At 61.4% G+C, this 26,956-nt stretch overlaps 1 protein-coding gene across 4 annotated transcripts; it reads left to right on the top strand.

The window, feature by feature from the left end:
• The first annotated feature begins 1,579 nt into the window (after positions 1-1,579).
• SEMA4A (semaphorin 4A) lies at positions 1,580-21,703 on the top strand. 4 transcript variants are annotated; one of them, XM_045983540.1, is made up of 16 exons: positions 7,025-7,175; positions 8,076-8,207; positions 8,444-8,611; positions 10,273-10,433; positions 11,345-11,407; positions 11,666-11,764; positions 11,999-12,104; positions 12,778-12,894; positions 13,120-13,244; positions 13,396-13,568; positions 14,571-14,721; positions 17,792-17,972; positions 19,324-19,442; positions 19,528-19,685; positions 19,948-20,048; positions 20,407-21,703. In XM_045983540.1, the coding sequence occupies exons 3-16, from the start codon at positions 8,473-8,475 to the stop codon at positions 20,997-20,999; spliced, it is 2,286 nt and encodes a 761-aa protein (XP_045839496.1). In that variant the 5' UTR covers positions 7,025-7,175; positions 8,076-8,207; positions 8,444-8,472; the 3' UTR covers positions 21,000-21,703. The 4 variants fall into 4 exon arrangements, with proteins under 4 accessions (XP_045839498.1, XP_045839499.1, XP_045839496.1 ...); XM_045983542.1 differs by lacking the exons at positions 7,025-7,175; positions 8,076-8,207 and adding an exon at positions 1,580-1,607; XM_045983543.1 differs by lacking the exons at positions 7,025-7,175; positions 8,076-8,207 and adding an exon at positions 3,905-3,925.
• The last annotated feature ends 5,253 nt before the right edge of the window (positions 21,704-26,956 follow it).

Here is a 26,956-nt window from a genome sequence, read left to right on the forward strand (position 1 = left end):
GCGGGCACTCTGCCAGCGTCCGCAGGCGCAGGAGGGGAATCCGTCGGGGCGAGCACAGTCGCAGAGACCTGCTGCTCCTGGCTGCCGGGCAGAGGTCACCTTCCCACTCTGAGCGAACCACCCCGGGAACCAGTGCGGAGAGAGGCTGGGCCGAAGTCATTCAGTTGCTGGTGGCGTCCGGGGCTCCTGGTTCCCAGAAGATGCTGTGGCGACTCACAGCACGGTGGGATGACCCGGGACTTTCTGGAGGAAGGGGTTCTTTTGGGGCGGGCAGGGAAGGACAAGAGCTCTGTCGGGGGCGCCTGGCCGGCTCAGTCAGTGGAGCGCGTGGCTCTTGATCTCGGGTTGTGAGTTCAAGCGCCACGGTGGGCGGAGAGATTACTTAAGAAGAAATTCTGGGGCGCCTGGGTGGCTCAGTGGGTTAAGCCTCTGCCTTCAACTTGGGTCGTGACCACAGGGTCCTGGGATCGAGCCCCGCGTTGGGCTCCCTGCTCAGTGAGGAGCCTGCTTCTCCCTCTCCCTCTGCCACTCCCCCGCCTTGTGCTCTCTCTCCAATAAATAAATAAAATCTTAAAAAACACAGAGAGAAATTCTATCTGGTGGAAATGAGAGGACGTCCTGCTGCAGGCAGAGGTTGATACACACTGAAACTCGGGGAAACGCTGGATCTAGGAGGTCTGGAGTCGAGCCTTCCGAACCTGCAGGGATTCCCCGGGGACTTCACATTGGCGCTGCGGGCACCGGGGAGCCGTGGGTTTGAGCCCAAGAGAGGAGAGCCATGCTTCCTGTGGGCTCCCTGTCTGAGGTCTTTCCGCCTTCATATCTTTGTCCTCTCCTTATCTGCCTGTTTCCCTCGGCTGCCCGGGCCCCTCTGTGGCCACAAGTAACCGCTCAGGCCTCTGCCTTTTCCATGCCCCCGCCCTCACCAGCTCGCAGGCCCGGAGGTGGGGAGCCAGACCCTGCCTCCCTGCAGCCCCAGCGCCACAATGCCCTTACCCTGCTGCAGAGGGATCTGGAGGGGAAGGTGCTCCCTCCCCTGGCCCCTGGAGTGACCCTGGGGGGGACTGTCCTCGCCTCCCCCTCTGGGGCCAGGCTGCAGGCCCTCACAATCCTTGGGCTGGTTCTCCGTGCTTAGTACCAGTCAGTGCCAGCTGGCAGCTCTGAGCGAATATGGGGGAGGGGAGGAAGTGGGCAGGGCCCAAGGGGATGGGGGCCAGGATCCGAGGCGGTGGTAGCCGGAAGCCGGGTGGCCAACATGGGGGTCCCAGAGCATGAGGGAGAGGTTCAGCCGACGAGTCTGAGGGCTTCAGGAGCAAGAGAGGGGACGTCAGGCCCCCAGGCCCCCAGTCTGGCCCTCCTGCCCGCCCCCCCGCAAATCTCATCCTCCCCTCACCCCCCACTTTCCTCCACCACCACCCCCTGAAGCCGTCCCTGGCTAATTCGTCTTGGTCCCTTTAAGAGCTGCCTGGGAACTGGGGCACCGGAGGGGGCTGGCAGGGCCCCCACCACCTCCCCCTGCCATGCCCGCCTCGCCTCCGCTCCGCCCCAGACAGACTCTGCTGGAAGTCTTGGACGCCGGGGTTAGGGTCTCCACTGCTGGGCTGGGGGTAAGGCTGGAAAGTGGTGGGGACCGTGGTCCCCGGGGGAGGGGACGGGAGGGTGCGATGCCAGTTTCCTAGCACTCTGGGCACAGAGTATCCGCGCCAACTTCAGTGGATAACATAGGGGGTCCTTCCGGGTGGTCCTCCGGCCTCAGGCTGGGGGTAGGGCAGCTCTGGGGGTCTTTAGGGGCAGAGCCTGGGGGGAAGGATCCCTGTGTCTCCTCACCCTCCCCTCCCCCATCTCATTTTCCTGGGACCCTCCTGGGATAAACTCCATCAGCCACTTGTCCCTCCTGCAACTAAAGATGTGGGACCTGGGCACCCCCATCTCCCCACAGGTGGGGAAACTGAGGCTAGGCAAGCCAGAGGAAGTGGAATGGTATGTACATTAGCAGGAGAGATGGTGATTAGGCTGCACAGAGCTTCTCCCTCCTTCTCCACCTGGAAGAAGAGGACACAGGGCACTGGGTGTCCAGCTCGCCCCAGTACAGTTCCAACCACAGCGCGAGACGACGTTGCCGCTGCGTCACCGGGACAGCCTAGCTCCTGCCTGGAATTCTGATTCTGTAGCGGAAGGCCGGGAGAGGCTCCCCGAAGCCCACCTGCGTGGGGGTGAAGTAAGGCAGGGAAGCTGGCAGCCTCCCTCCACTTTGCTTCCTCGGAGGAGTTCAGAAATGTGGCCCTTACGATTCCGGTCCAGGAACGGCACCCAGTGCCCCTAGAGGGGAAGGAGGTGGGGGAAAGACCCAGGGACACTCGCAGTGGGAAGTCCTTCCGCAGTCTGACCCCTTCCTTCCTCTTGCACCACTCGCTCAGCTGCCCCCGACCCCCCCACCTTGATTTCCAGTCACGCCTTCTCCCGCCCCCTTGTGCCCCCATCCGGGGCAGAAGAGCCTGGACAAGTGGGCGCTCTCTGAGCCCCCAAGGCCAAGGGGCCGCCGGCAGCAGGAAAGGGACCTTGGGGGGCAGAGATAGAGCTTGGCTCAGAGTCCACTTCTGCTTTCCGCACAAGCCCTGCCCAAGCGGCTCCTCCCCAGACGGAAACGCTCACTCGCCACCCGAACCCAGACCGGAGTGGGAACCAGACTTGGCCTCTGAACGCCCGGCCTGGGGCCAGCACCAACACACTCACTTCCTTCTTCTTAGAAACACGATAAGGTCTAGAAATGAGCCACACTGCTCCCAGGTAGGCTGGAAAGCCGTTACTTACCTATGTGAATCAGAGAGGGCAAGCACGCTGCCCAGGGTCACACAGCCGGTCTGAGGCAGCCCAGCCTGGGACCCCGGGCTCCGGCTCCCTGGCCCCTGACCTGGGGCCTGCTTTACGGCCGTCCCCCAGGCCCGGAGAAGCCAGCCTGGAAGGCGTGTTGTCAAACTGCTCCTGTTACCAGTGAGGAAGCTGAGGTCCAGGGGGGACGGGAGAGCAGGGAAGGGTACAGGGGTGCTTGGTTCCGGGGCCGGGAGAGGACACAGGCCCAGGTTCAGAGCTTCCAGCCAGATCCCTGCTTGCCCCTTCAGAAGTGGGAAAGACTCCAGCTCAGGCTTGTCTCTGTTTTATCCGCATCTGGTCTGGACTTTAGAAAGTCCCTTCTGCAGGAGACTGCCCTCCTCCTCTTATAGCATCGCCCTTCTCCCCCAACAGGTGTCAAGGGGCTAGCCAAAGAAGGCCGTGGCGCAGAGCCTGAGCCTGGTGGTGGACCCCTTCCCGGGGGACTCGGGGCACTAGGAACGGAAGAGGCTTCCGAGCCTTCTTGACGGAGACCTCTCAGCCCATTTGCCCGGATATTTGTGTGTTCACTTGCCTCCTCCGTGGCAAACTCAGTTTGCAAGGGGTTGGGCCGGCTGGCAGCTGGGTGGGACCCCCCTCCTACAGAGACACAGTTCCCAGGGAAGAGCGAAACCCAGAGAAACTGACCACAGGAAAGAATTTGGCACCACATGACCCGTGAACCCAGCTGGGGGACATCTGTGAGGTGATGCCTGCTGGACAGGGGGAGAAGGAGCTGAGCAAGCCCCCCCCAAGGGCTAGTGTTCCCTTCCCGCCTACCCCCCACAGCTGGATCCCGCCTCCCCCACACATGTGGATCCGTGAGCCGCAGAAGGTGGGGCACGGGGGGACACGGGTAGGAGGAGGAAGAATATGGGGAGATTCTAGTCCCTCCCACTTAGAGATGCGGTCGTCATGGTGACTGAGGACCAGTGAGGCGGGATGGGGTTGAGGATGGGGGGCGGGGGCGTGGCAGGGACGGAGGCACTGGGAGACGGAACTGCCGGGCATTCTGGGGGGAGGGAAGCGCGGTGCATCCCCGAGCTCCAGGCTCCAGGTAAGGAAGCAGGAGAACTGAAGGGAGGGGGCGGGCCATTGTCTGACGCTGGCGCTGCCCTGAGGAGGGGGCAGACCGAGGGTCGGGCCATTGTGTGCGCTGCTCTGCTCAGCCTTCCAGCAGTCAGGTTGGAGGAGGAAGCCTAGGAGGCCCCGGGTAAAGGCTTAGTGGGGGTCGGGCTGGACGGGTGGCAGGAAGGCTGAGAGCCAGTGTGGGCGGGAAGAGGCAGGGGAGGCTGGGGGAGTAGAAGCCGGGAGCACCCCTAGTGCCTGACGCACGGTAGGCTGCTCTGCACAAGTTGACTTGACTTGGTTGTGACCATGAAAAGGGGGCCCCAAGGGGCAGGGCAGGTGGGGCGGAGGAAGGGGAGCCAGGAGGCTGGTGTTCCCCACGACTGGGCTCTTTGGGGGCTGCCCCTGAGGCTGGAAGGGAGAGGGGCTGGGGGCGTTGGACCTGCTAGGTCATTGGCAAAGCCTTTCTCCCCACTCCTGGAGCCCCTCTCAGTATCATCCATATCATACCTCTCAGTGAGGTGTCCATGTGCCCTGGGGCACTGAAGAGACAAAGTGCCCCAGAGTTCTCTGGTGAACACGGGATGCGGAGGGGAGGGGGGTGAGCATGGGGTAGGAGTGCAAGGGGTGAGCACAGGGTAGGGGTGCGGGGAGGTGAGCACAGGGTAGGGGTGCGGGGGCTGAGCACAGGGTAGGGGTGTAGAGGGTGAGTATGGGGTAGAGGTTCAGGGGGGTGAGCACAAGGTAGGGTTGCAGGGGATTAGCACGGGGTAGGGGTGCAGGGGGTGAGCACAGGATAAGGGTACAGGGTAGGGGTGCAGGGGGTGAGCACAGGATACGGGTGCAGGGGATTAGTACAGGGTAGGGGTTCAGGGGATGAGAACAGGTAGGGGTATATGGGGGTGAGCATGGGGTTGAAGTGCAGGGGGTGAACAGAGGGTAGGGGTACAAGGGATGACCACAGGGTAGGGGTGCAGGGGAGGTGAGCATGGGGTAGGGGTCAGGGGGTGAGCATGAAGTAGGGGGTGCAGAGGTGAATACGAGGTAGGGGTGCAGGGGAGGTGAGCACAGGATAGGGGTCCAGGGGGATGAACACAGGGTAGGGGTGTGGGGGGGTGAGCATGGGGTAGGGGTGCAGAGGTGAATACGAGGTAGGGGTGCAGGGGGTGAGCACGAGGTAGGAGTGCAGGGGGTGAGCACGAGGTAGGGGTGCAGGGGGTGAGCACGAGGTAGAGGTGCAGGGGTGAGCACGAGGTAGGGGTGCAGGGGGTGAGCACAGAGCAGGGTGGAGAATGACACCTCCATCTCCCCTCCCACCTCCAATCCCCACAGCTAGAGCTCCACCCTGGGCCAGAAAGCTTGGCAGGAAGGGTCTGCTGTTTGATGTGACTGAGGGGCCGTGGGGGAGGAGTCCCCAGAGGAGGTGGACCCTGGGGCGGGGGACACGGCTGAACTCAGCATTGCTGCTACTGGGGGGTTGCCCAGGCTAGGGAGAGAGGAGCCCGAGGACCCCCGCATTGGGGCTATGCAACAGGCCTTGTCCCTGAACACCTGACCCCTTCTCGCCACCCCTCACCTGCACAACCCTCCCAAGAAGTCCCCTGCTGGGCCCTGGTTTCTTCACTGGGTCAGGCGGGAGGGAGGTGGGGCCTGCCCTCGGGGAGCTCGGGGCTGTGGGCAGGACTTGCTACGTGGTCTGCCGGGCTGGTGCAGAGGGAGATGTGGGCGGTCGGTCTGGTCAGAAACCATCAGTTGCCTTCAGGAGGCCGCTGGAGAGCAGCAGACCCTGTGCGCGGGCCGGGCCGTCTGAATGTGGGCTCCTGCGACTGCCCAGGTCACGTGTCCCTGACCCCAGCCTGTGGCGGCTCCCCAGCTGCAGCTGCGACGGTGCGGGGCGGAGTGTGACTCCAGGGCCTCCCATGCAAGAGGGACAGTGGCGAGGCGGGGCGCAGTGCCCTTCCTCCAGGTCTGGGTCTTCCTGTGATCTCAATGGCCTTCCTGGGTGTGGGGCTCCTGCCTCCTCCGGCCCGCCAGAGAGGTTTCTGTTCCCTCTTGCGTCGGGAGTCCCCTGCGACACGCGCTCTTGGCCAGGAGAGCCTGAGCCAGCCGCATGCACCCTCCCAGCTGTCTTCCCGGCCCAGGTGGCTCTGAGCTGAGGGAGGACAGCGGGAGTAAGCGCTCCACAGACACTGGGTGGCCAAGGGATTCAGATCTGAGCCTAACTTGGCTTCTCCCCGGGGAGACTCCCTGAGCCTCACTCTCCTTACCTGGGAAATGGGACCACCACGGCAGCCAGCACAGTTCTCGGCAGACCAGAGCTCGGTAGTGCAAACTACTCATGTTGGCTGGAGGGGCTGGGAAAGATGGTCCGGCCAGAAGGAAAATTCCTGGGTCCCTGGGGAAGAGGGGCTAAGCCCAGCGCGTGTAATCAAACACTTCTAGAGGCAGGGCGTGGGGCTGAGAGCGTGGGCTGGAGCGGCTTCCCCCACCTCCCCACCCACCTCCCCCCACCAGAACTCCTCCCTGTGACCCAGATAAGCCAAATCTGCTGGAGCCGAGAGGCCCAGGGCCAGGGCAGGTCCCAGTCTGGGCTGGGAGGTGGGGAGGCACCGAAGGTGGGGTTCCGGGGGGAGTCTCCCAGGGTTCTGGGAGTCTGAAAGACTTTCTCTAGCGGCTTGCCACCCCTTCCCTGGCTTCTCCCAAGGACCTGGCCACCAACCTCTGTAACAGTTGTCTGGAGGGGCCTGGTTGAGACCAACCCCGAGGAGAATGGAAGAGAAACGGGAGCAGAGGGACAAGGAAAGAGGGCTGGGGTCCCCAAGACCCCATTCTAGGGAGTGACCTGGGCTGCGTTGTGGCCAGAGGGCTGGCAGGACAGGAAGGACTCCCCGCCAGAGGAATGGGCGTCTGAGAAGGAGTGGGGTCGCGGGTCGGAGTCAGGTCAGCCCAGGGATGGCCGAACTCTTAACCCAGCAGCCAGCCTGTCTCGGGCTGAGCCGGCCGGAAACTCCCCACTTCATAGGCTGTGAGCCCTCGGTGCGAGACGTGTCATTAACTCTGCGTTATGAGGCTCCCCCGGGGGCCTCCAGGGGCAGGTGAGCTATGGGGGGGTTGGGCGCCCCAGCAGTGTGTCCCGGAGATGTGACTGCAGACGGGACATGCTCTGGGCCACCCAACCTGTGCTGCCCCGAAGGTGACGGAGACCAGGCTGCAGAGGGACTGGGTCGGCACAGCTGTGGGTAAGAGCCGGAGGCTCAGTTGGAAGTGGGGTCTGGGGGTCCGCCAGCTGCAGGCCTGTCCAGCCCCCAGCTGGGAGGAGACCTCGTCTTGTGGCCGAGCCGAAAGAGGAACAGCAAAGCCCGGGTCAGGGCTCCCAGCTGGGAGGGCTCGAGCAAGAGAAGTCACTCCTGGTCTGGTCAGACGGGATGTGGCATGACAGAGGGCAGAGGGGTGGCTGACATGACCCAGAAACTTTCTGGCCTTTTCAGCTTTCTGGATGGACAGGGAGAGAGAGGAGGGGAGACAGAGGCAAGTCTCCTTTCTTTGCCCGCCCCACCCCCCCACTTCCGCCCAAGCCCAAGCCAGGGATCTGTCAGGACTCGAGAGGTGGAAATTCTGGTTTTCCAGAACTCCCAGGGCTGGCTCTGGCACTATGAGCACCTGGAGGGCCGCGCTCCCGGCCCAGCCGGGCTAAGGCCTCTGTCCCCTGCCTCCGGGACCTGGGGACCCCCTCCACCCCAGAGTCCGGACACCCGGGTTTCTGCGCTGTGGCTAGCTCAAGGGTATGCGGGAAGGGGCGGGTGGCTGGTGGTGGACCATCCTGGGGACACAGAGGCAGCGACCCCGGGAGACAGACTCCAGGGAGAGGGTCAGCTGTGGACACTCCGGCAGTGCTAGGAGCCTGCTGGGCTCCTCATCACCGCCCTTCGAGGACGGGGCCAGGTAGGCCTCGGCACCAAACATCGGAGACCCACGCCTGGCTGGGCCGAGGGGAGCTGTCAGAGCAGGCCGTGCAGGCCCGCCTGGGTCGTCCAAGGCCAGGGGTGAAGGCGCAGCCCCAGGGTACGTGCTGATCTGAAAGCGTGGGGAGAGACCCGTCCGATTCACCTCTGCTTTAAGTGTGGGAATCTGCTCTCCAGAACCTCCCCTTCCGGGGGGCCAGGCAGCGCTCTGGGGTCTGGACTATGGAGAAGGGAAGGAAAGGAGGAGACAGCAAGAAGGACTCCTGAGAGCAAGGAGCAAAGGCAGAGCCGGGCCAGCGGTGGCTGGAGGTCAGGATGACGGCCTGGCGGCAGGACGCAGACCCAGAGGGCGGCGGGAGGCAGCGGGCGGGCGCCTGCGGGTGCTGGAAGTGAGACTCCGCGGGCACCCCGCAAAGGAAGCTGCCCCCTCCCGGCTGCCCCCACCCCACCCCCACTTCTGCTGCCTGGGGCTCTCCCATTGGTCCCCTGGGGGGATGTGGTGAGGAAGGCTCACGCTGAGAGTGCCCGGGCGCCTGTTTCCCCAGAGCCATCTGGTGACAGCCTCAGGCTGAGCATGGCCCTCCCAGCCCCCTGCCGGGACCCCTGGAGCCTCCTGGGCCTTCTCCTCTCCCAGCTGTTCCTGGCTGTGCAGCTACGGCTGACTGCAGGCGGCGGAGGGCAGGAGCCCTTGCCCAGGATCACGTACCGCGCGGGTAAGTGTCCGAGGGCCCGATGCGGCTGAACTGGAGCGGCAGAGGAGGACAGAGACCAAGGGAGGGGGGAGGCAAGGGACAGGGTGGTGGGGGGAGACTGTGGTCTCGCAGCGCCAGAGACTGAGGAAGGAGTGAAGAAACCGTGTGGCGAAAGACTGAGGGACGGGAGGGACCGGGCACTTCTCGGAGGCGGTTTTTCCTTCCGTCCTCACCCGACATGGTCCTCCGGTTGGGCACTTCAGACCCAACTGCTTTCACACACACCCCAAACCGAGGCCCGTGCCAGAAGGTTATCCGTGGACCTGGCGGCCCAGGACAGGCAGGCACGTGACAACCACACGACCATGCCGGGCCACGCCGTGTCCAGTGCCGTGGACCCCAGGAATAAGAGAGTCAGGGCGGCCTGCTGGGGTCCCAGGAATAAGAGAGTCAGGGCGGCCTGCTGGGGTCCAGGACACTATCGGCTGGTTTCTTTCTTTCTTTTTTAAGATTTTATTTATTTGACACAGAGAGAGAGAGGGAGATCACAAGTGGGCAGAGGGGCAGGCAGAGGGGGAGGGGGAAGCAGGCTCCCCGCTGAGCAGAGAGCCCGATGAGGGGCTCGATTCCAGGACCCTGAGATCATGACCTGAGCCGAAGGCAGATGCTTAACCCATTGAGCCCCCCAGGTGCCCCTGTCGGCTGGTTTCGTGCTGAGGCTATGGGGGCTGATGTTCCTCCCACTTCCAGGGAGAAGGTCCGGGGAGGACTTGGGCCCTGCAGGAGGGGTGGGTGCTGGGGTTACCAAAGGAGGCAAGACTCAGCCACGCTCAGGGGGCTCGCAGGCTTGAGTGGGGAGGCACGTCCGCAACTAGCCGTGCGAAGGGGGTCAGTTCTGTGAGCTCTGGGGGAGGCCGCCCCTCCCAGCACCTTGCCAGCTTCTTTTGGTCCTGAGATTGTCAGAGCTTCCAGAAGTAAGTCTTAGCGCGACGGTCCTCCAACGAGGGCCGAGGTGCCAATGTGCCCGTGAGGGGATTGAGGAGCTTGTCCCTGTCACTGGCACGCCCCTCCTGGAACCAGCTCGCCTCCCCCGCCCAGGTGACACCCAGCCATGCCAACAGGGGCCTCTGAAGACATGTGGTCCCCTCTGCTCAGCCTCTGGCTGTGATTCTAGTGGCTGAAGCTTCCTGCTAGAGGAGAGGCAGGGGGGTTGGCAGGTGTGAGCCTACAACTCACAGCTACCCCAACACGCCGTCCCATGCGGCTCACATCATCTTCCTGTCTGTCCCTCTGCCTTCTGCTCCCCTGCTCCTCCCTGGGGAGGGTCAGGGCATCCTTCCCCCACCCCCAGCGCCCCCCAGGCCTGGAAGAATGTCCATGTGCCTTGTTCGATTTCCTGTCCCTTTGTCTATCTCTTGGGTGCAGGCCACCTTCCCCAGTCCCAGATTGTCATTAGCCTGTCTCTGGCAGGCTTTTGTCTCCCCTACGGGCTCAAGACAGACCTCCTAAGTTACTGGCACGTCGGGGTGGGGGAAGGGCAGCCGCTGATGGAGAGCGGGTCCAGCTTCCAAGGCCCGTGGAGCACACTGCGCCAACCCTCCTCCCCACCACCCCCACCTCAGGAATCATCTGCCTGCCCAGCCACCCCTCATCACTCACCCCTTCTCATCACTTCCCAACAGGGGAGGGACGCAGGGCTCTCAGCCTCTTCCACCAGAAGGGCCTCCAGGATTTCGACACCCTGCTCCTGAGCGATGATGGAGGCACTCTCTATGTGGGGGCTCGAGAGGCCATTCTGGCCTTGGATATCCAGGACCCAGGGATGCCCAAGCTGAAGAACATGGTGAGGAGGCCAGGGATGAAGGGTGTAGGCTGGGTGCGTGGGGGAGCACCTGCCGGGGGCCTGGACTGCCCACGCACGACTCACTGCGCCAGCACTGTCCGCTCTAACCTGCGGCGATCAGCCACCCCCGACGCAGGTATCTGGTCTTCAGAGCAGATGAGAAACGCCACAGTGGCCCCACTGCTTGCTGGTACCATGCACCCTGGCCGAATAACATTCACTGCTAAAGTGGCTGACGTGGAAATCACCGACACTGAAGGCAGCGGGACTGGAGTTATGTCAGTAGTACGGTGTCCACCCGCCGGCAGAAATCCCCGAGGCTTCCGTGTCAGATCATGGTCACCCTCCTGCCGGGAACACTGTGGGGGCGACCGGGGAAGGAAAGGGAGTGGAGTTGAGGGTCCCTGAGCGGCTCCCTCGTCTCCTCGCTGTGTCTCTCAGGGTGTGTCTCTGGGCCACCTGTGCGGACGGGATGCTGGGTGAAAAATGCAGATTCTCTGAGGTGTGCGCCAGGAACTGACATTTTAAACAAGTTCCCCAGGAAACGTGTGGTTTGTTGACAGCCGCTCTGCCTAGCCCGCGGGTACTGGGTACTTTCCATATGACCCTGGCTGTGCCCTCCGGAAGCCTGTGCGATGGGCTAGGACCCCTCACCCAGGGAGGGGCTGCGCCTGGATTCAAACTCGGGTCTCATTCCACAGGCTGGGTTCTCCTGTAGAGCCGCACCCTCCTGACACCCGTATCCTTCGGGCAATAGCCAAGGTCAAGGGCTGGTGTCATTATAGCTCATCAGCGTGCACTGACCACCGTGCCTGCTGGTGGCTTCAAAGCAGACCTGAGGAGAAGACAGCGGGTCAAAGCTAGAGCAGAAGACCTCATTGTCTTCTCCCTCCCGACCCCTACCGCTGCAGATCCCCTGGCCGGCCAGTGACCGGAAAAAGAGTGAATGCGCCTTTAAGAAGAAGAGCAATGAGGTGAGTGGAGGTGGGGGTGTAGGGACTCTGGGTGGGGAACCCCTGAGTGCCCAGACCATCATGGATGACATCTGGTTGGGCAGGCAGTGGAGGAGGCTTCTTTCCAAGGCGGTCGCCTGCATCACGCTCTGTGAAGACGTCCAGGGAACCCCCCCCAGCAATTCTGGGCCCTCTCCCCACCAGGAAGTGGGGGGGCAGCCCATGGGGCCGAGGCGTGTGGGGCAGGTGGCCAGACACCCGGATTCTCTATCTCCCCAGACACAGTGCTTCAACTTTATCCGCGTCCTGGTCTCTTTCAACGCCACCCATCTGTACACCTGCGGCACCTTTGCCTTCAGCCCCGCTTGTACCTTCATTGTGAGTTACGGGGCACCAGCGCCTAGACCCGAGCATCCCTTCTCACACCTATACCCCGCCCCCACTCCCCCCTCCATCCTCTCTAGCTCTGGAAAACCCTGCTCTTCTGGATGCGGGACCCTCGTGAGCTTCCTGGCCCCAGTTCCCCTCCACCTTTCTCTCCCTTCCTCATGCCCCTCATTTCCCAGACATGAGACTCTGGCGTTCTGGCCCCCAGCCTCTCCCCCCCTTTAGGAACTCCGAGATTCCTACCTGTTGCCCATCTCCGAGGACAAGGTTGTGGAGGGGAAAGGCCAGAGCCCCTTTGACCCTGCCCATAAGCACACGGCTGTCTTGACAGGTGAGTATCAGGTTCCCAGTAGCGGCTTTCCCGGGTCATTCTGTGAAATATGGAAGCTGAGAGTTTCCTGAAAGGCAGGGGACAGAGGGAGGGGAAGCCAGGAGCCTCAGAGCACTAGATCTGAGGGGCACTCAGCACCCCAACCACCAGCTCCCCAACCACGAAGGAGGTGGGGGGAGATGTATAGAGAGGTTCACTTGGGGGGGGCTGGGAAGGGTCTTGGGCAGAGAAGAGGCCTGAGGCTCAGCCACTTGTCCATAGATTATAGAGACATCACTGTCTGCGCCCTCCCATACACAAACCACCACAGACTCCCCACCCTGGCTTCCTGGAGGAGGTGGCCTTTGGCTTTTGAGTGGGACCTCGGAAGTTGGGTAGATGCACAGGGAAGATGTTCCAGGAAGAGAAGAGTGGGACCAAGGTGTGGAAGCAGAAAGCACCGCCACGTCTAGGGAGGAAAGAGGGATCCTTTCTGGCAGGGGGTTCAGCTGGGCGTGCGAGGGAGCGGCCAGGGAAGGGCTGTACAGCGCCAGCGTGCAGAAGGCCGAGGAGGGAGGCTCCTCCTGCCGCAGGAGTCCCTAACAAGGGTGCTCAGAGGGGTCTACCAGCTGGGCTGTGGGCACCCCAGGAAGCTGCACCCTCCAACGAGGACGCCTCCCGCCCTCTCCCCTAGATGGGATGCTCTATTCTGGCACCATGAACAACTTCCTGGGCAGCGAGCCCATCCTGATCCGCACGCTGGGACCCCAGCCCGTCCTCAAGACCGACAATTTCCTCCGCTGGCTGCAGCGTAAGGACCCGAGCCCCCAGCCCAGGTCTGGCCCTGCCCTGAGCGCGGAGACCGGCCCGAGAGCCGCGCTTCCCGCACTCCGCGGTCCTCTGTGCCAGGAGGCCTGTTCGGGGAGGGGGTGCAGTTCCCGCCCCCGCGGCAGGCGCCCCCAGCGCCACCTCCCGCCAGCCGCGGGGCGTCCCGTCCGGCCCCGGGGTCCCAATCCTGAGCCTCCCCGCCCCGCAGCGGACGCCTCCTTCGTGGCCGCCATCCCTTCCACGCACTTCGTGTACTTCTTCTTCGAGGAGACGGCCAGCGAGTTCGAGTTCTTCGAGAAGCTCCACACGTCGCGCGTGGCCAGAGTCTGCAAGGTCTGCGGCCCGCGCGGGGGGCGGGGCCGGCCGTCGGGGGAGCCGCGGCGCAGGTGGCAGAGGCGGGGCCGGGCTCCCAGGGCCCAATGGGAGCGGGGAGGGGGCGGGGCGACGGGGCGAGGCGTCCCTGACTCCGCCCCCGCGGCCCTAGAACGACGTGGGCGGGGACAAGCTGCTGCAGAAGAAGTGGACCACGTTCTTGAAGGCCCAGCTGCGCTGCTCCCAGCCGGGGCAGCTGCCCTTCAACGTCATCCGCCACGCTGTCCTGCTGCCTGCCGCCGCCGGCGCCGAGCCCCGCGTCTACGCGACCTTCAGCTCTCAGTGGTGAGCAGAGCGGTGGGGACGCGGGGGCGGCACGCGTGTCGTGGGGCCCAGAGCGCCCACTGCATGCACGCCACCTAGGAAGGCACGGACCCGTCACCACGTCCCAGGAATCTGACTCATGACCTTCGTGGAGGTGGGAACGTCAGGCTCAGAGAGGTTCTTTCTGGTTTATAACCTGCCCGCTTGCAAGAAGGATAGGAGCTGACGGCAGGGGAGCGTTGAGACCAGATAAGGTCAAACCGATGAGGAAATGGGAGTAAAAGGAGAACGAGAAGGCAGGGATAGGGTCAGCACATCACAAATGGCTGTCGCTGGTGCAATGTTGGGATGCTGGTTACAAATTTAGCTCTGAGCTTCCCAATGGCCAGAGCAAAGAGGGAAATACCATCAGTGTCGCCAAGATAAGAATAGTCATTGCTTGGAGGCTGGGAAACGTTCATTGATTTGCTGTGCTCTGGCCCCACAGTGTTTAGGTGTCTGCTGACCATATGCCAGGTACCAAAGGTATCTGCTGGCAGCAGGGGCTGGGATCAGTGGCATTCGGAACTGAGAATATGGGGTGTGCCACAGTCTGCCTAAAGGGAACAAGAGAAACCTGTCTTCACAGACCAGGGCTGAAGGGATAAAAATAGTTGCATAGTCAGGCTCTGGTTGGTTGTCCAAGGACCAGGAATCTAGGAGGCCCAAAGGATCAGGGCTTCATCATCAGGGGCTGGTTCCATGGCCCCTCCGATGGGTACAGCCCAGCCTGGGCAAGACAGGAAGGAGCCGCCCCAAGACCTGAGCCCCAGTTAATTATCCTTAAGGATAATCCTAAGATGAGCCAGAGTGAGGGGCTCTCCTGGCCCTTATCAAGGGGGCGGCGGGGGGGGGGGCAGTAAATAGCAGTAGGCCAACTGGGCCCTCCACACTCCTGCCCTCCAGGGCTTTCTCACAGGGGTGGGCCAGGCCTGGAGCTGGGAGAGCAGAGGAGATGACCGCGTCTGCTCTGGCTGTCCCCAGGCAGATCGGTGGGACCAGGAGCTCTGCTGTCTGTGCCTTCTCTCTCAAGGACATCAAGCGTGTCTTTGAGGGGAAGTACAAGGAGTTGAACAAAGAGACGTCACGCTGGACTACTTACGGGGTCCCCGAGATCAGTCCCCGGCCAGGCAGCGTGAGTACCACCCCGCACACCGAGCAGTCCTCCGCCGCACTGATACACACATGTCCTGCACAATCAGTGTCCGATAAATGTTACCCAGCCCCGTCTGCTCAGGCACACACCTGCTCCCGTGGCCCGCGTTCCACAGGTGTCCGTGCATCCTACACACAGAGAAGTCCCCCTGCCGCTAAGTGCACCCCAAGTACCCGGGCGTATCATGGAGGAAACAAGGGAGCCCCGGCTGTGCCAAGAACTGCCTGGGCATCTGACTCTGCCTTTCTTGTTTAACTTCTGTGTTTTGATCAGAGCTGTATGCGGACGGCATTTACAGAATCTTACGGACCTACGTGGTCAGTTACCAAAAACAGCCCTATGCAGCGTCCCACACTTTTTCCTCTCTAAAGGGACGACCTCTTTTAGCTGAGCTGATACGTTTTGTATTTATCTCCAAATCTCTAACATACTGTTATTGTTCCTTCTTGACGTTTGGGTTTCAGTAGGATCTATCGAATGCCCATTCTGGGTGGTGACGATTTCCCTATGCCCCTCACCCCTACCCAGGCACGTAGGCGCTGGCCTGCAGCAGCCAGCAAGAACCGTTTGGGGGCATCTCTTTCCAAGCTCATTTGTGCTGACATGACGCCAGTGGCCTGAGACCCGCGGGAATTAGGGCTGCCGCCCCCCCACCCCGAACTGTTTTACCAGCACACCACTGCACCCAGCCGTCATCTCCCAACAGGGTTTTATAGTAATTTTGGTTAGATCAGTATTTAGATCAGGACTCATGCACAGCTGAGCCAGGAAGCAGGCCCTGATTACGTTTCCTTTGTGCATAATTTTAAAATTTCCCCGGGAGTGTGTAACTCTCTCTCTTCTTTTTCTTTCTTTTTTCTTCTTTTACTTTCTTAATTTGCTTTTTCTTTTCTTTTTCCTTTTCTCTTTTCACTGCCTTGTTTTCTAAGCTCTTATCATTAATTCTACCCCAAACCCTTCCTCAGTGATCTGTGTCTCTTCTGAAGACAGATGCGTTAGGCATTCTAACACGTTTGCCTTCCTGGAGGTGGTTCCCGTGAGCCGCAGCCCAGACCCGCCCCCCGCAGTGCCGCCATCCTAGAATTCCCCTTCTCGTCCTTCTGGGCATTTCCTTTGTATCTCTCCGTGAAGTCCTCGTGGTTCTGACACCCATGGCTTCCTCTTTTTTTTTTTTAATTTTTTCTTTTGTTTTTAAAGATTTTATTTATTTATTTATTTGATGGAGTGAGTGAGAAAGAGAGAACGCACATGAACAGGGGCCCACACCTTGTTGAGCCGGGAGTCCGACTGGGGACTTGTTCCTAGGGCCCTGGGATGCTGATCTGAGCCGAAGGCAGACGCTTAACCATTTGGGTCCCCCATGTGCCCCAAAATACAATTTATTTGAATCAAAATCTAAGTAACATATGTAACTTTGGATTAGCTGGGTTTTTTTTCTTTTTTAAGATTTTATTTATTTATGACAGAGACCACAAGTAGACAGAGAGGCAGGTAGAGAGAGGGAGGGAAGCAGGCTCCTCGCTGAGCAGAGAGCCCAACATGGGGCTCAATCTCAGGACCCTGAGATCATGACCTGAGCTGAAGGCAGAGGCTTGACCCACTGAGCCACCCAAGAGCCCCTCTTTTTTTTTTTTAAAGTTTATTTATTGAAGTAATCTCTACACCCAGCGTGGGGCTAGAACTCGCCCCGTGGGATGGAGAACAGCACACGCTCCTGACGGAGCCCGCTGGGCGCCCCTTGGGTTTGTCGTTGTTTTAAGGCTCTTTTAATCTGTACGTTCCACCGTCTTCTTTTCTCTTGCCATTTGCTTGTTCTGTGGAATTTTTCTCAGTCTAGATCTCGGGGCCTCCGGGTCTCTGTGGCGGAGCTGCTGTTGTTCCTGTGCCTTCATTGGAGGCTGGGCCTAGAGACTCGGTCCGATCAGAGCTCCACGGGGGTGTAAGATCCCTTCAGTAGTTCTTTGCCTGGAGAGGGTCTGTTTCCTCTGGGTCGTTTAGCTTTTCATTTATTTTTTCCATTGGTTCGTTTTGGTCTCTTTTGTGTTCGTGATTTAACTCACGGGTCTGATGGCCCCGGGCTCTCTGTTGTCGTGAGTACACGAGGGCCCATGAAACTCTCCGGAAGCTTCTTCCGTGGACGTGACCGCCAGCGGGGGCTCCCCGATGCCCCGCGGAAGGTGGCCTGGCTGGGCGGTATTCTCAGGGGCCCTCCGTGTCAGCATCATGAAGTCTTACCTCTGACCTGCAGCCAGTTTTCTGGGGCCCTCTTCCAGACTCGTGCTTGGAGGGAGACGGCCTGGCTGCTGGCCCTGGGGGCCCAGGGGGCCGGGGGACCACGTCCCCACGTGCACTGGTCCTCCTGCCTTCTCCCCTGCTTTCAGCGTGTGCCTGCTGCCCGTGTCCAGAGACCCTCTGCTTTCTGGTCTCCAGAGAAGGAGCCTCCAGTCCTGGGCCCGGGGCCTGCAGGGCCAGCCCCCCCTCACCCCCCACGTGTGGGACCCCGGCCTGCCCTCCTGACGCAGCCTCCCACCCCACTTCCAGACGTGGCTGCTGCCATTCATGACCTTTAGAGAGTCTGCCTTGTAAGTCAGACTCCTTTGGCGACCCCAGGGCTGGCTTAAGAAAAGTCTTTCCTTTTTTCCATGCTCCGTCTTTCACCATCTTTGTTCGTTTGACTTCCAGCTTTCACCCTGTCTGCCTTTGCTCTCCCCTGTCCCGTCCCCTCCTTTTCGGGGTAGGGGGAGGAAGTGAGAGTAGGTGCACGTGCCCCTTCCGGCATCAGAAGGAAACACAGATGTTCTCACCTCACGTCGCAGATGAGGAAATGGAAGCGTGTGGAGGGGGAGTGACTTATCTGCACAGTGACAGTGACGGAGTGGGGCCCCGTGAGCTGGTGACACACTGTGCTGTGTGCAGGGCCCGGAATTCAGCAGCCCCAGGGTCCTGAGATGAGGACTGCCTTGAGAGAGGGACCAGTGGGGGTGCGGGAAGGCAACAGTGAGCTTGCGGACAGGGAGCCCTGACCTGAGGCTCCTCCTTCCCCTTTTAGTGCTCCGTGGGCCCCTCCTCCGACAAAGCCTTGACCTTCATGAAGGACCATTTCCTGATGGACGAGCAGGCGGTGGGGACACCCCTGCTGGTGAAGTCTGGTGTGGAGTACACGAGGCTTGCGGTGGAGACAGCCCAGGGCGCCGACGGGCACAGCCATCTGGTCCTGTACCTGGGCACCGGTGAGTGGAGTCTCCCGATGTCCCGCGGCGACCACACAGGGACTGCGACTCGGGCTGCGCAGGGAAACCGCGTGCTTCGTTCACTCCCGCTCTCAGTCCGCAAACGCTTGCTGAGAACCCACGGGGCTCTAGGATACGGTGGGATCACCCGACAGCCCAGCGTCCACCCTGTCTGAGCTTTGAGTCTGGAGGGGGTGACGGACACAGAACACAGTGGGCTTTGATGGCCGGACCAGGAGCTGTTTGTCTCCCAAAGCCCCAGTAGAGCCGGTGGCGGGTGGCTGGGAGCAGCCCGTGGCGGGGATGGTCCTTCAGGAAGTTGGCTGTGAAGGGAAGCGGGGAGGGGGCGGCCGGAGGAAGGAGGGGTTTCCTGCCAGCAGGCTTCTTTTTTTAAGATGGGAAGGTCCTCAGGCCCCAGGAGAGAGGCGGCGGTGAGGAAGTGAGCAGGAGGGTCAGGGGTGGCTGGCAGGTGATGTTGCAGAGGGAGGAGGAAGCTGGAGTCCAGGACGCAGGTGGGGGGCAGCCCCCATGCTGGGATGGGGTGAGGAAGTAGGAGGAGGGAAGGCCGGGGTGGGTGTCGGGCAGGGAGCGGACGTGGCTGTCACAGGCAGGTTGGTGTCCGGTACAGGAGGAGGACATGGGGTCTGGGGCTGGGGGCGAGGGGTGGAAAAGCAGGGAGGTGTGAGGAGAAAGGGCTAGATTCAAAAGTCAGTGTGGAAAGGAGGAGAGAGGGTCAGCGGGGGAACGTGCAAGATTGCGTGTGTTGAGGGCTTGGTGGGGGTAGGTGACCTTGAGCTTCCGTGGAAGGAAGCTACCTGTGCGCCCATCCTTCCAGGACACGTCCCCAGCCACTGTCCCCGCTGCGTGCCTGCTGGGTTCCAGCAGAGCAGGATGGACGGAAGCTCGGTGCCTGGGGGCGCATGGAGACAGACAACGCATTAGAACATGAGCCTCGCACCCAGTGTGTTTTGAGATTGGAAGTTGATTGGGAGGGAGGGGGGTCCCCCAGCCACCGCAGGGGGGTGTGACTTCTAACAACGCGGTCAGCGCGACCTCGCGTGGAGGAGGGACCCTCCGTGGAGGCGAGGATGGCGGCTGCCGGGGTTTCTGCAGCAGCACGTGGCTGTCCTTGGCCCCAAGTCCGTGGGGCTGTGGGTTTGGTTCTCACGAAGGAAAGACGGAGGGGCAAGGGGTTCCGAGCCGTTGGTAACCGAGCTCCCGTCAGCCCCACGGCGTGGAAGGGAGCAGCCTGATGGGCTGTGCTGGTTCTCTTCGGAGGAGTCTGGAGTCAGAGGCCACACACGAGGGCCCGTGGAGGAGGGCACGGTCTCCACCCTCTGTCTCTCCGCAGCCACGGGGGCCCTCCACAAGGCTGTAGTGAGTGGGGACAGCGGTGCTCATCTGGTGGAGGAGATCCAGCTGTTCCTCGACCCGGAACCTGTCCGCAACCTGCTGCTGGCCCCCGAGCAGGTGGCAAGGGCCCGTCTGACGAGGCGGGGCTGGGGGGCTGGGTCCTTACTGGGGGTGCAGAGGTCACTGTCCCTCTCGTTTCCAGGGCGCAGTATTTGCAGGCTTCTCGGGGGGCGTCTGGAGGATTCCCCGAGCCAAGTGCAGCATCTCTGAGAGCTGCGCGGACTGTGTCCTGGCCCGGGACCCCCACTGTGCCTGGGACCCCGAGTCCAGAACCTGCCGCCTGGTGCCCAGCCCCATCCCGTGAGTGCCGGTCCTGGACGGCGGTGGAGCCTGCCCCCCTGGGACCTTCTTACCCAGCGCGTGGGGCACGGTCCGCCCGGCGTCTCCCTCCTGGGGCCGAGGCTCCTCCTGGGGTGGGCTGAAGCGAGGGGTCTTGGAGCTGCCCAGCCGCCTGGGTTTGCCTGCGTCTTCCCTGTCCTGACCCCCCACCTTCCTCTCGTCCTCCATCCTCTTCCCACTTTGGTCTGTTTCGAGGCCTGAGGTTTGCTCTCTGCCTTCGCAGGAGGTCCTGGAGACAGGACCCTGAGCACGGGAATCCAGGGTGGGCATGCGCCACAGGCCCCATGGGCAGGAGCCACCAGCCCCAGAGCCGTCCCCAAATCAGTGAGTGTGGAACGGGGGTGGAGGATGGGGGGAGGTTTAGGTGGCTGCTCCCCCAGCGCCCCCGGCTGGAGAGCCCAGCGCCCCAACCGGCGAGGATTTCAGGCCTGGCTTCGGGCGGGAGAATGGGAATTGCAAGCGGGGATTCCGGATTGGGGCTGAAGTCTGTTTTGGTGTCAGAGTTGGAGTCAGATGAACCAAGGTTAGTGTGGGGTCCAGATTGGAGACAGACAGGGGCTCAGCTTTGAGTCTGGGGGCTGAACTGGAAGGTGGAGAGGGGAGTCAGGGTCCAGATGTCCGCAGAGCGTTCCTGCCCTCCCGCTCCCCTGCCCTTAGCCGTGTCCCCTTCCTTCATCTCCAGTTAAAGAAGTGCAGGCTGCGCCCAACTCCATCCTGGAGCTCCCCTGCCCCCACCTCTCGGCCTTGGCCTCGTACCGCTGGACTCACGGTGCGGCCGAGATCCCAGAAGCCTCTTCCGCGGTCTACAACGGCTCCCTGGTGCTGCTGCTGCAGGGCGGGGTAGGAGGCCTGTATCAGTGCTGGGCCACAGAGAACGGCTTCTCTCACCCCGTGGTCTCCTACTGGGTGCACAGCCAGGACCAGCCCCTGGCCCTGGACCCCGAGCTGGCAGGCATCCCCCGGGAACGTGTGGATGCCCCACTGACCAGGGTTGGGGTTGGGGCCGCCCCGGCTGCCCAGCGGTCCTACTGGCCCCACTTCCTCACGGTCACCGTGCTCCTGGCCTTAGTGCTTTCTGGGGCCCTCCTCCTCCTCCTCGCCTCCCCGCTGGGGGCTCTGCGAGCCCGGGGCAAGGTGCAGGGCTGTGGGACGCTGCCCCCAGGGGAGAAGGCCCCCCTGAGCCGGGAGCAGCGCCTCCAGCCTCCCAAGGAATGCAGGACCTCGGCCAGCGATGTGGACGCTGACAACAACCACCTGGGCACGGAGGTGGCTTAGGCTCTGGGCAAGGCTGCGGCCGTGTAGGGTAGGGGAGGGCGGGGTGCCCAGCTGGGCTGCCTGGGGGACCTGGGGCAGTGTAGCCCCAGGACAGGCCGGAGCACAAAACACGGCCTTCCTGTTGTGCCGCTGGTGGTCCTCAGCAGGCCGGACACGGCGGCCTGAACCCCCTGGGCTGTCCCTCCACCGCGCACTGGGCGCTCCACCGGGCCGTCCCAGACCCGGACCAAACAAGACCTGGAGCCCATCCTTCCTCTCCGGCGGTTCCAAGACCTTCCAGAAACATGCTGCTGCAGGAGCCCCTGCGACCCGGGACTGTTCGGGCCCCCGTGGTAACAAACACCGAGGTGCGAACGACACAGCTGCCCGCTGCCCGGAGACCCCACGGGGCCGCCGCCGCCGCCACGGACACCAAGGCTCCGCTGTCCCGGGTCCCTGCCCGGAACTGCCCCTCCTGCTCCTTTACCAGCCGCGCTGCTGACTCCTGGGAAGTCCTTCTGGAGGTCTGACCACCTTCCTTCTTATTTCCGCCGGGGCCGACTGTGGCCCCTGCCGTGGCTGGAAGGACGGGATAATCTGAGCCTTGTTCCTTCCTCCGCTCTGGCTGACCTCTTGAGCCCTCTCCTCTCCCCTTTCCTTTATTTTGGGATCCAGAAAACCGCTTGTCACAGACAGTTTATTTTTTATTAAAAAGACAAAGCTCACGACTCGTGCTGTGTTCTGGGAGCAGAAGGCGGCCGCAGAGGACGGCGGGATGGAGCGGGCAGCAGCGGAGGGCCTCAGCGGGGAGCGGCGCCGGGCTGGTGGGGCCAGGGCTGTCCAAGGGCAAACCAGCTCTTGTGGCACGCCGGCTGCCCACCCGGAACCAACCCTGCAGCCCTTTCCTCATCCGTCGCCCACGCGCGCCGTTCCCTGCCTGGGCAGCTGCCGTCCCCGCTGTCCCCGATCCCGTTGCCCATGTCCGCGGTCGGTGTCCACTCTTGGCGGACTGAATTTACGGAGAGACCCTACGGCCACCCCCAGCCGGGGCATCCCCTTCCCCGGTCCCACAACAGCCCTGTGTGGGGCTCCCCCAGGGGCTCCTGTCACCGAGACCCCAGCACTGCCCGCACGGCACCGCTCCTCCCTCCCCCCCACACCCACGCTGGGTGTTCCCCGCAGGGTCCAAACTGAGGAGACTCTCTTTCCGGTTCTCACCCAAACCCAGACAGGGCACCTTCTGGCTGCCCACCCACGGCTCCCACAGGGACAAGCTCGCCCTCCTGGGTGCCCTGTGCTCTGGCTTTCTGTCCCACCTGTCTGCACAGTGACTGAAGCATCTCATAAGCCCCAAGGGGCCTTGACCTCTCTGCCACCTTCACACTTGGCCGCCGCACTCCCATGACTCTCTTTCTCTGGGGCTTCTCCTTTTTCCTTAACCTGTTTATTTGTAACGTGGCTCAAGCACACGACAGGCGGTTTACCCCCTTCACGGACCGCCGTGGAGTGTTGCTGGCGCTCGCGTTGCTGGTGATGCCGCCAGAGCTTTCCTTCCTGCGGCCCTGGGTCTCTGCCCCTCGAACGGCATCTCCCCCTTGCCGGGCCCCTGCGGGCCCTGCAACCACCAGTCCCCTCGCTGTGAATTTGGCTACGTGCCGTGTGTCCTGTGGGAGGAATCGCACGGTATTTGGCCTTCTGCGACGGGCTTCTTTCACTCCCCATGATGTCCTCAAGGCTCACGCATGTTGGAGGACCTCCTTCCTCGTCGGGGCAAACACTGTTCCCCCGGGCATGCGTCCCGCCGCTTCTCCCCCGTTCTCGCGCCGGAGGACCCTCCGTTGTGGCGTTTCTCGGCCACGGCGGACACCGCTGCAGTGAGCACGGGTGGGCAAGTCTGCCCTCCGGACCCCGTCTTCTGTGCCTTCTTTTCTGGAGGGGGTCTTCTTCTCTAGAAATGTCCGCCCCCCCCCCCGCCCAGTGGCTCCGTCTTCCTCGATCACCGAACACGCTGTTAGCCCGAGCCCGGCTTCTGCTGTTCAAGCACCTGCCAGATGTGCCTTGTGGCTCTAGCCGCCCCCTCCCACCCCGGGGACCTCTAGACCAAGAGCATTGGGACTGCGGAGGGCACTGGGCCACAACGGGGCTGCTGGGAGCTTGCACTCGGCCTATGTTCCTGTCCGCGCCGCAATCCCTCATCTCTTGGAAGAAAGGAATGTACCGGAAGGCCCCCTGCTTCAAGAGTTATGGACCCTCGCTGCCAAGCAGGTGTCTCCTCAGCGAGCTTTTCTCCCCGTCTCCAGCCAGCCTGGGACAAGCCCACTGGAAGTCTTCCTCCAGGCCACCCAGAGACGTCGGGAAGTGCGCCCTTTCTCTGCCCTTCCCTGCCTCCCTTCAACATTTCTCTGGAAACGTCTCTTTCCTCATTCCCCTCTGAGGTACCATTTAGATGCCTCCAAGCCATCTTCCCAGCGGGCCCCAGTCCTGGTGGTCATCCTCCCCGGGATTTCCCTGATGCTCACTGTCCGCCTCACTCAGGAGGTGCCCGAGCCAACCGAGGCAACCCTAAGAATGTGAGCGACACTGAGAGCGGGCCCAGGGCGGGGTGGGGGGCTGTGCATCTCAGGACACCCCCAGAGCCGGCAGCATGAGGCGTGAGGCACTACGCACTGGCCACAGGAGGCTTCTGGAGATTCTCACCATCTGTGACAGGACAGCCTCCGTCTGGCTCGCCCTGAGTGACCTCTGTGCAGCCTTTGACCTTGGTGACCTTTCCTTCCTGCAACACCTGTCCTCTGGTCCCCGGCTGCACACTCGCTCACTTACCTGCCTTCCTGCCTGCCTGTCCCTGCATCTGAGTTTCCTGCGGGCATCCTTCTCTTCTCTCCCGCTGAAAGCTCCCTTGGAGGGGCGCCTGGGTGGCTCAGTCATTAAGTGTCTGCCTTCAGCTCAGGTCCTGATCCCAAGATCCTGGGATCGAGCCCCCCATTGGCTCCCTGCTTGGCAGGAAGCCTGCTTCTTCCTCTCCCATTCCCCCTGCTTGTGTTCTCTCTCTCTGTCAAATAAATAAATAAAATCTTTAAAAAAAAGATCCCTTGGACAGTGTGTCCATACCTACTGCTCCCTCGCCCACCTCTTAATGAGAGGTCCCTCCACCCGTCCATCCCCCCACCCATCTGTTCAGCGAACATGCACTCCGCCCCGGCTGTGGTCCAGAATGTGACTTAGCCAGGCCTACCTCCTGTCCGCTCGGGGCTTCCAACACAGCAGCAGGGACAGCTGGCTACGAGCCAGTGAAGAGGTATTGAGGGGGACAGTGCTTTGCCTGCCCCTCCAGCGACCGCTTCCCTCCACCTGGACACACCACAGACATGTCTGACGCAACATGTCCCAAATTCGATTTGTCATCCCCTCCGAACCCGCCCCCTCTCCCACGTTCCCCTGTGCTGGATAGTCACACTGCAGTGCCAAGGCCTGGGGCTCGTCCTACACTTCCTCTCTCCCACCCCTCCATGGCGACTGGGTCCCCACCCCATCTCCTCCCCCGCCCTCGCTTGCCCCTGCCGCCGGCCATCAGGTCCTGACCGCCTCCCGCAGGCAGCCAGAGCCGACCCCCCACCGGCCCCTTCCACCTCTCTGCCACTCCCATCCGGATGCCATTCTCTGGCCAGGGTCAAGAAGAGCTTGCTAGAAACGATTCTGCCACAAACTTGAAATGGCTGGGGCACCTGGGGGCTCCACTGGCTGAGTGTCTGACTCTTGACGTCAGCCAGGTCGTGATCTCAGGGTCGTGAGATCGAGCCCCGTGGCGGAAGTCACGCTCAACGGGGAGCTTGCCTGAGGTTCTTTCTCTTCCTCTCCCTCTGCAACCTCTCTCCTTGCTGGAGCACGTGCAAGCTCACGCTCTCCAATACATACATAAATAAATCTGAAGAAAAAAACTTGAAATCGGTTTTCACTCAATCCAAACTAAAGAACTCCAGCGTGACCTCTGGGGACAGCGTGCCTTCCCTCCAGGTGCTCTGCATACGCCTCCTACTACGGGCAGCGACTGAGCACCTGGGACCATTCTCCACAAACCTTTACTGAGTGTCCAATGTCATTCCAGGCCTTGGTGACACAGAGATCAGTAGCCTCCTGCCTAATGGAACTAACAGTGATGTTCTTGAGGCATACCGTTTCTTCTCCCTGGGACATCATCCCCTCTGGATTCTTCTCAAACCTACCGTGCAGAGTTAGTGCCCTAGGCACACCTCGCCGTAATTCCTTTTATACGTGGCTGCTGCTTCACGGGGTTTCTGTGTACCTGGCATATAGTCTCAATGCTGAAATCCTTTCATTCATTCAAACATTTACTGAGCACTTACTACGTGACCGGCACTGTGAGGTGCTGAGGGCACACCGATGAACAAAGTAGACACAATTCTTTTTTTTTTTTAATTTTATTTTTTTGAGAGACAGAGATCACAAGTAGGCAGAGAGGCAGGCAGAGAAAGCAGGGGAAGCAGGCTCCCCACTGAGCAAAGAGCCCAATGCGGGACTCGATCCCAGGACCCTGAGATCACGACCTGAGCTGAAGGCAGAGTCTTAACCCACTGAGCCACCCAGGCGCCCCAGTAGACACAATTCTTGTGGTCATAGAGCATACATCCCAGTGTGGGAGACAGACGACAGAGGTAGTCAAACAGGTAGGGTATGTTAGAGGGTGATGCGCTATAAAGGAAAAAATTGAGTTGCAGGGAGAAGGTTGAGTGGAGTGAGTGTCTACAGATAGGAGATCCAGAGCAGGTCTCGTGGCTAACGTGAAGTGTGAACAGTGAAACGATGCAGTAAATGGAAGTACAGGCTCTGTGGGTGCCTGCGGGAAGCGCTTCCAGACGTAAGCAGAAGCCAGTCCGAAGGCCCTGAGTTGAAGTGAGAGCAGTAGACGAAGGGAGAAGGATACTCGGTGTGCAGGGTTGGAGGGAGACCGTAGGACCTCGCAGGGCTTTGCCATCGTAGATATTGGCTTTTACTCTGAATAAATGGAGGACCCCTGGAGTATTTGAACAGAGGCGGGAACAGAACCCGACCTAGGATTTAAAAGCATCACCCTGGCTGCTGTCTTCTGACTAGAACATAGCAGGAGCAAGGGGCGAAGCAAAGAAACCGGTGAGGTAGCTGCTGGAGGCATCCAGGTGAGAGTGGTGGCTGGGGCCAGGCAGGCAGCGCGCAGCTGGTGGGGAGTGGCCAAGCTCTGGACAGACTTTTGAAATGAAGCCCATAGGGGCGCCTGGGTGGCTCTGTGGGTTAAGCCTCTGCCTTCGGTTTGGGTCATGATCTCGGGGTCCTGGGATCGAGCCCCGCATCGGGCTCTCCGCTCAGCGGGGAGCCTGCTTCCTCCTCTCTCTCTGCCTGCTGCTCTGCCTGCTTGTGATCTCTGTCTGTCAAATAAATAAATAAATAATCTTAAAAAAAGAAAGAAAGAAAGAAATGAAGCCCAGGGCGTCTGAGGACGGGCTGCCCCCGGCGGGTGAGGGAAGGAGAGCTGGCACCGGGTCTGTGCAGACGCAGGGCTGGTCGTGCTAAGGAACGGACGGGAGGGAAAGAATGTCTGTGCAAGTCCTTTGTCCCCCGGTCGGTGCGCTTTTGCTGTTGGGTTGTGGACAATCCCATTTTGAAGTGAACTCACTCTCCACCCCGGGTCTTCCAGGCCCTCATTTAAAATCCAAATCCAGGTGGTTTCAGAGCCGGAGGACACCCTGATGTCATTTACTCCGCCTCCAGAATGGCCACTATTCCCGCAGGTTTTGCGTTCTCGAGCCTCAGAATCGGTCGTCTGACCGCAGTCCTTCCGGCTGCACACCGGCCTCTACTGTTTTGGCTCCACAGATGAGAAAAGTCACGCAAAAATCACAGATTAGATTTGGAGCTAAGGTTTCCAACAGACCCGAAACACAAGGTGACCCATATACAGCGGGATCCTCAAGCAGGGCCGGGTG

The sequence above is a fragment of the Meles meles genome, chromosome 17 (assembly GCF_922984935.1).
Source record: "Meles meles chromosome 17, mMelMel3.1 paternal haplotype, whole genome shotgun sequence".
Lineage (NCBI taxonomy): Eukaryota > Metazoa > Chordata > Mammalia > Carnivora > Mustelidae > Meles > Meles meles.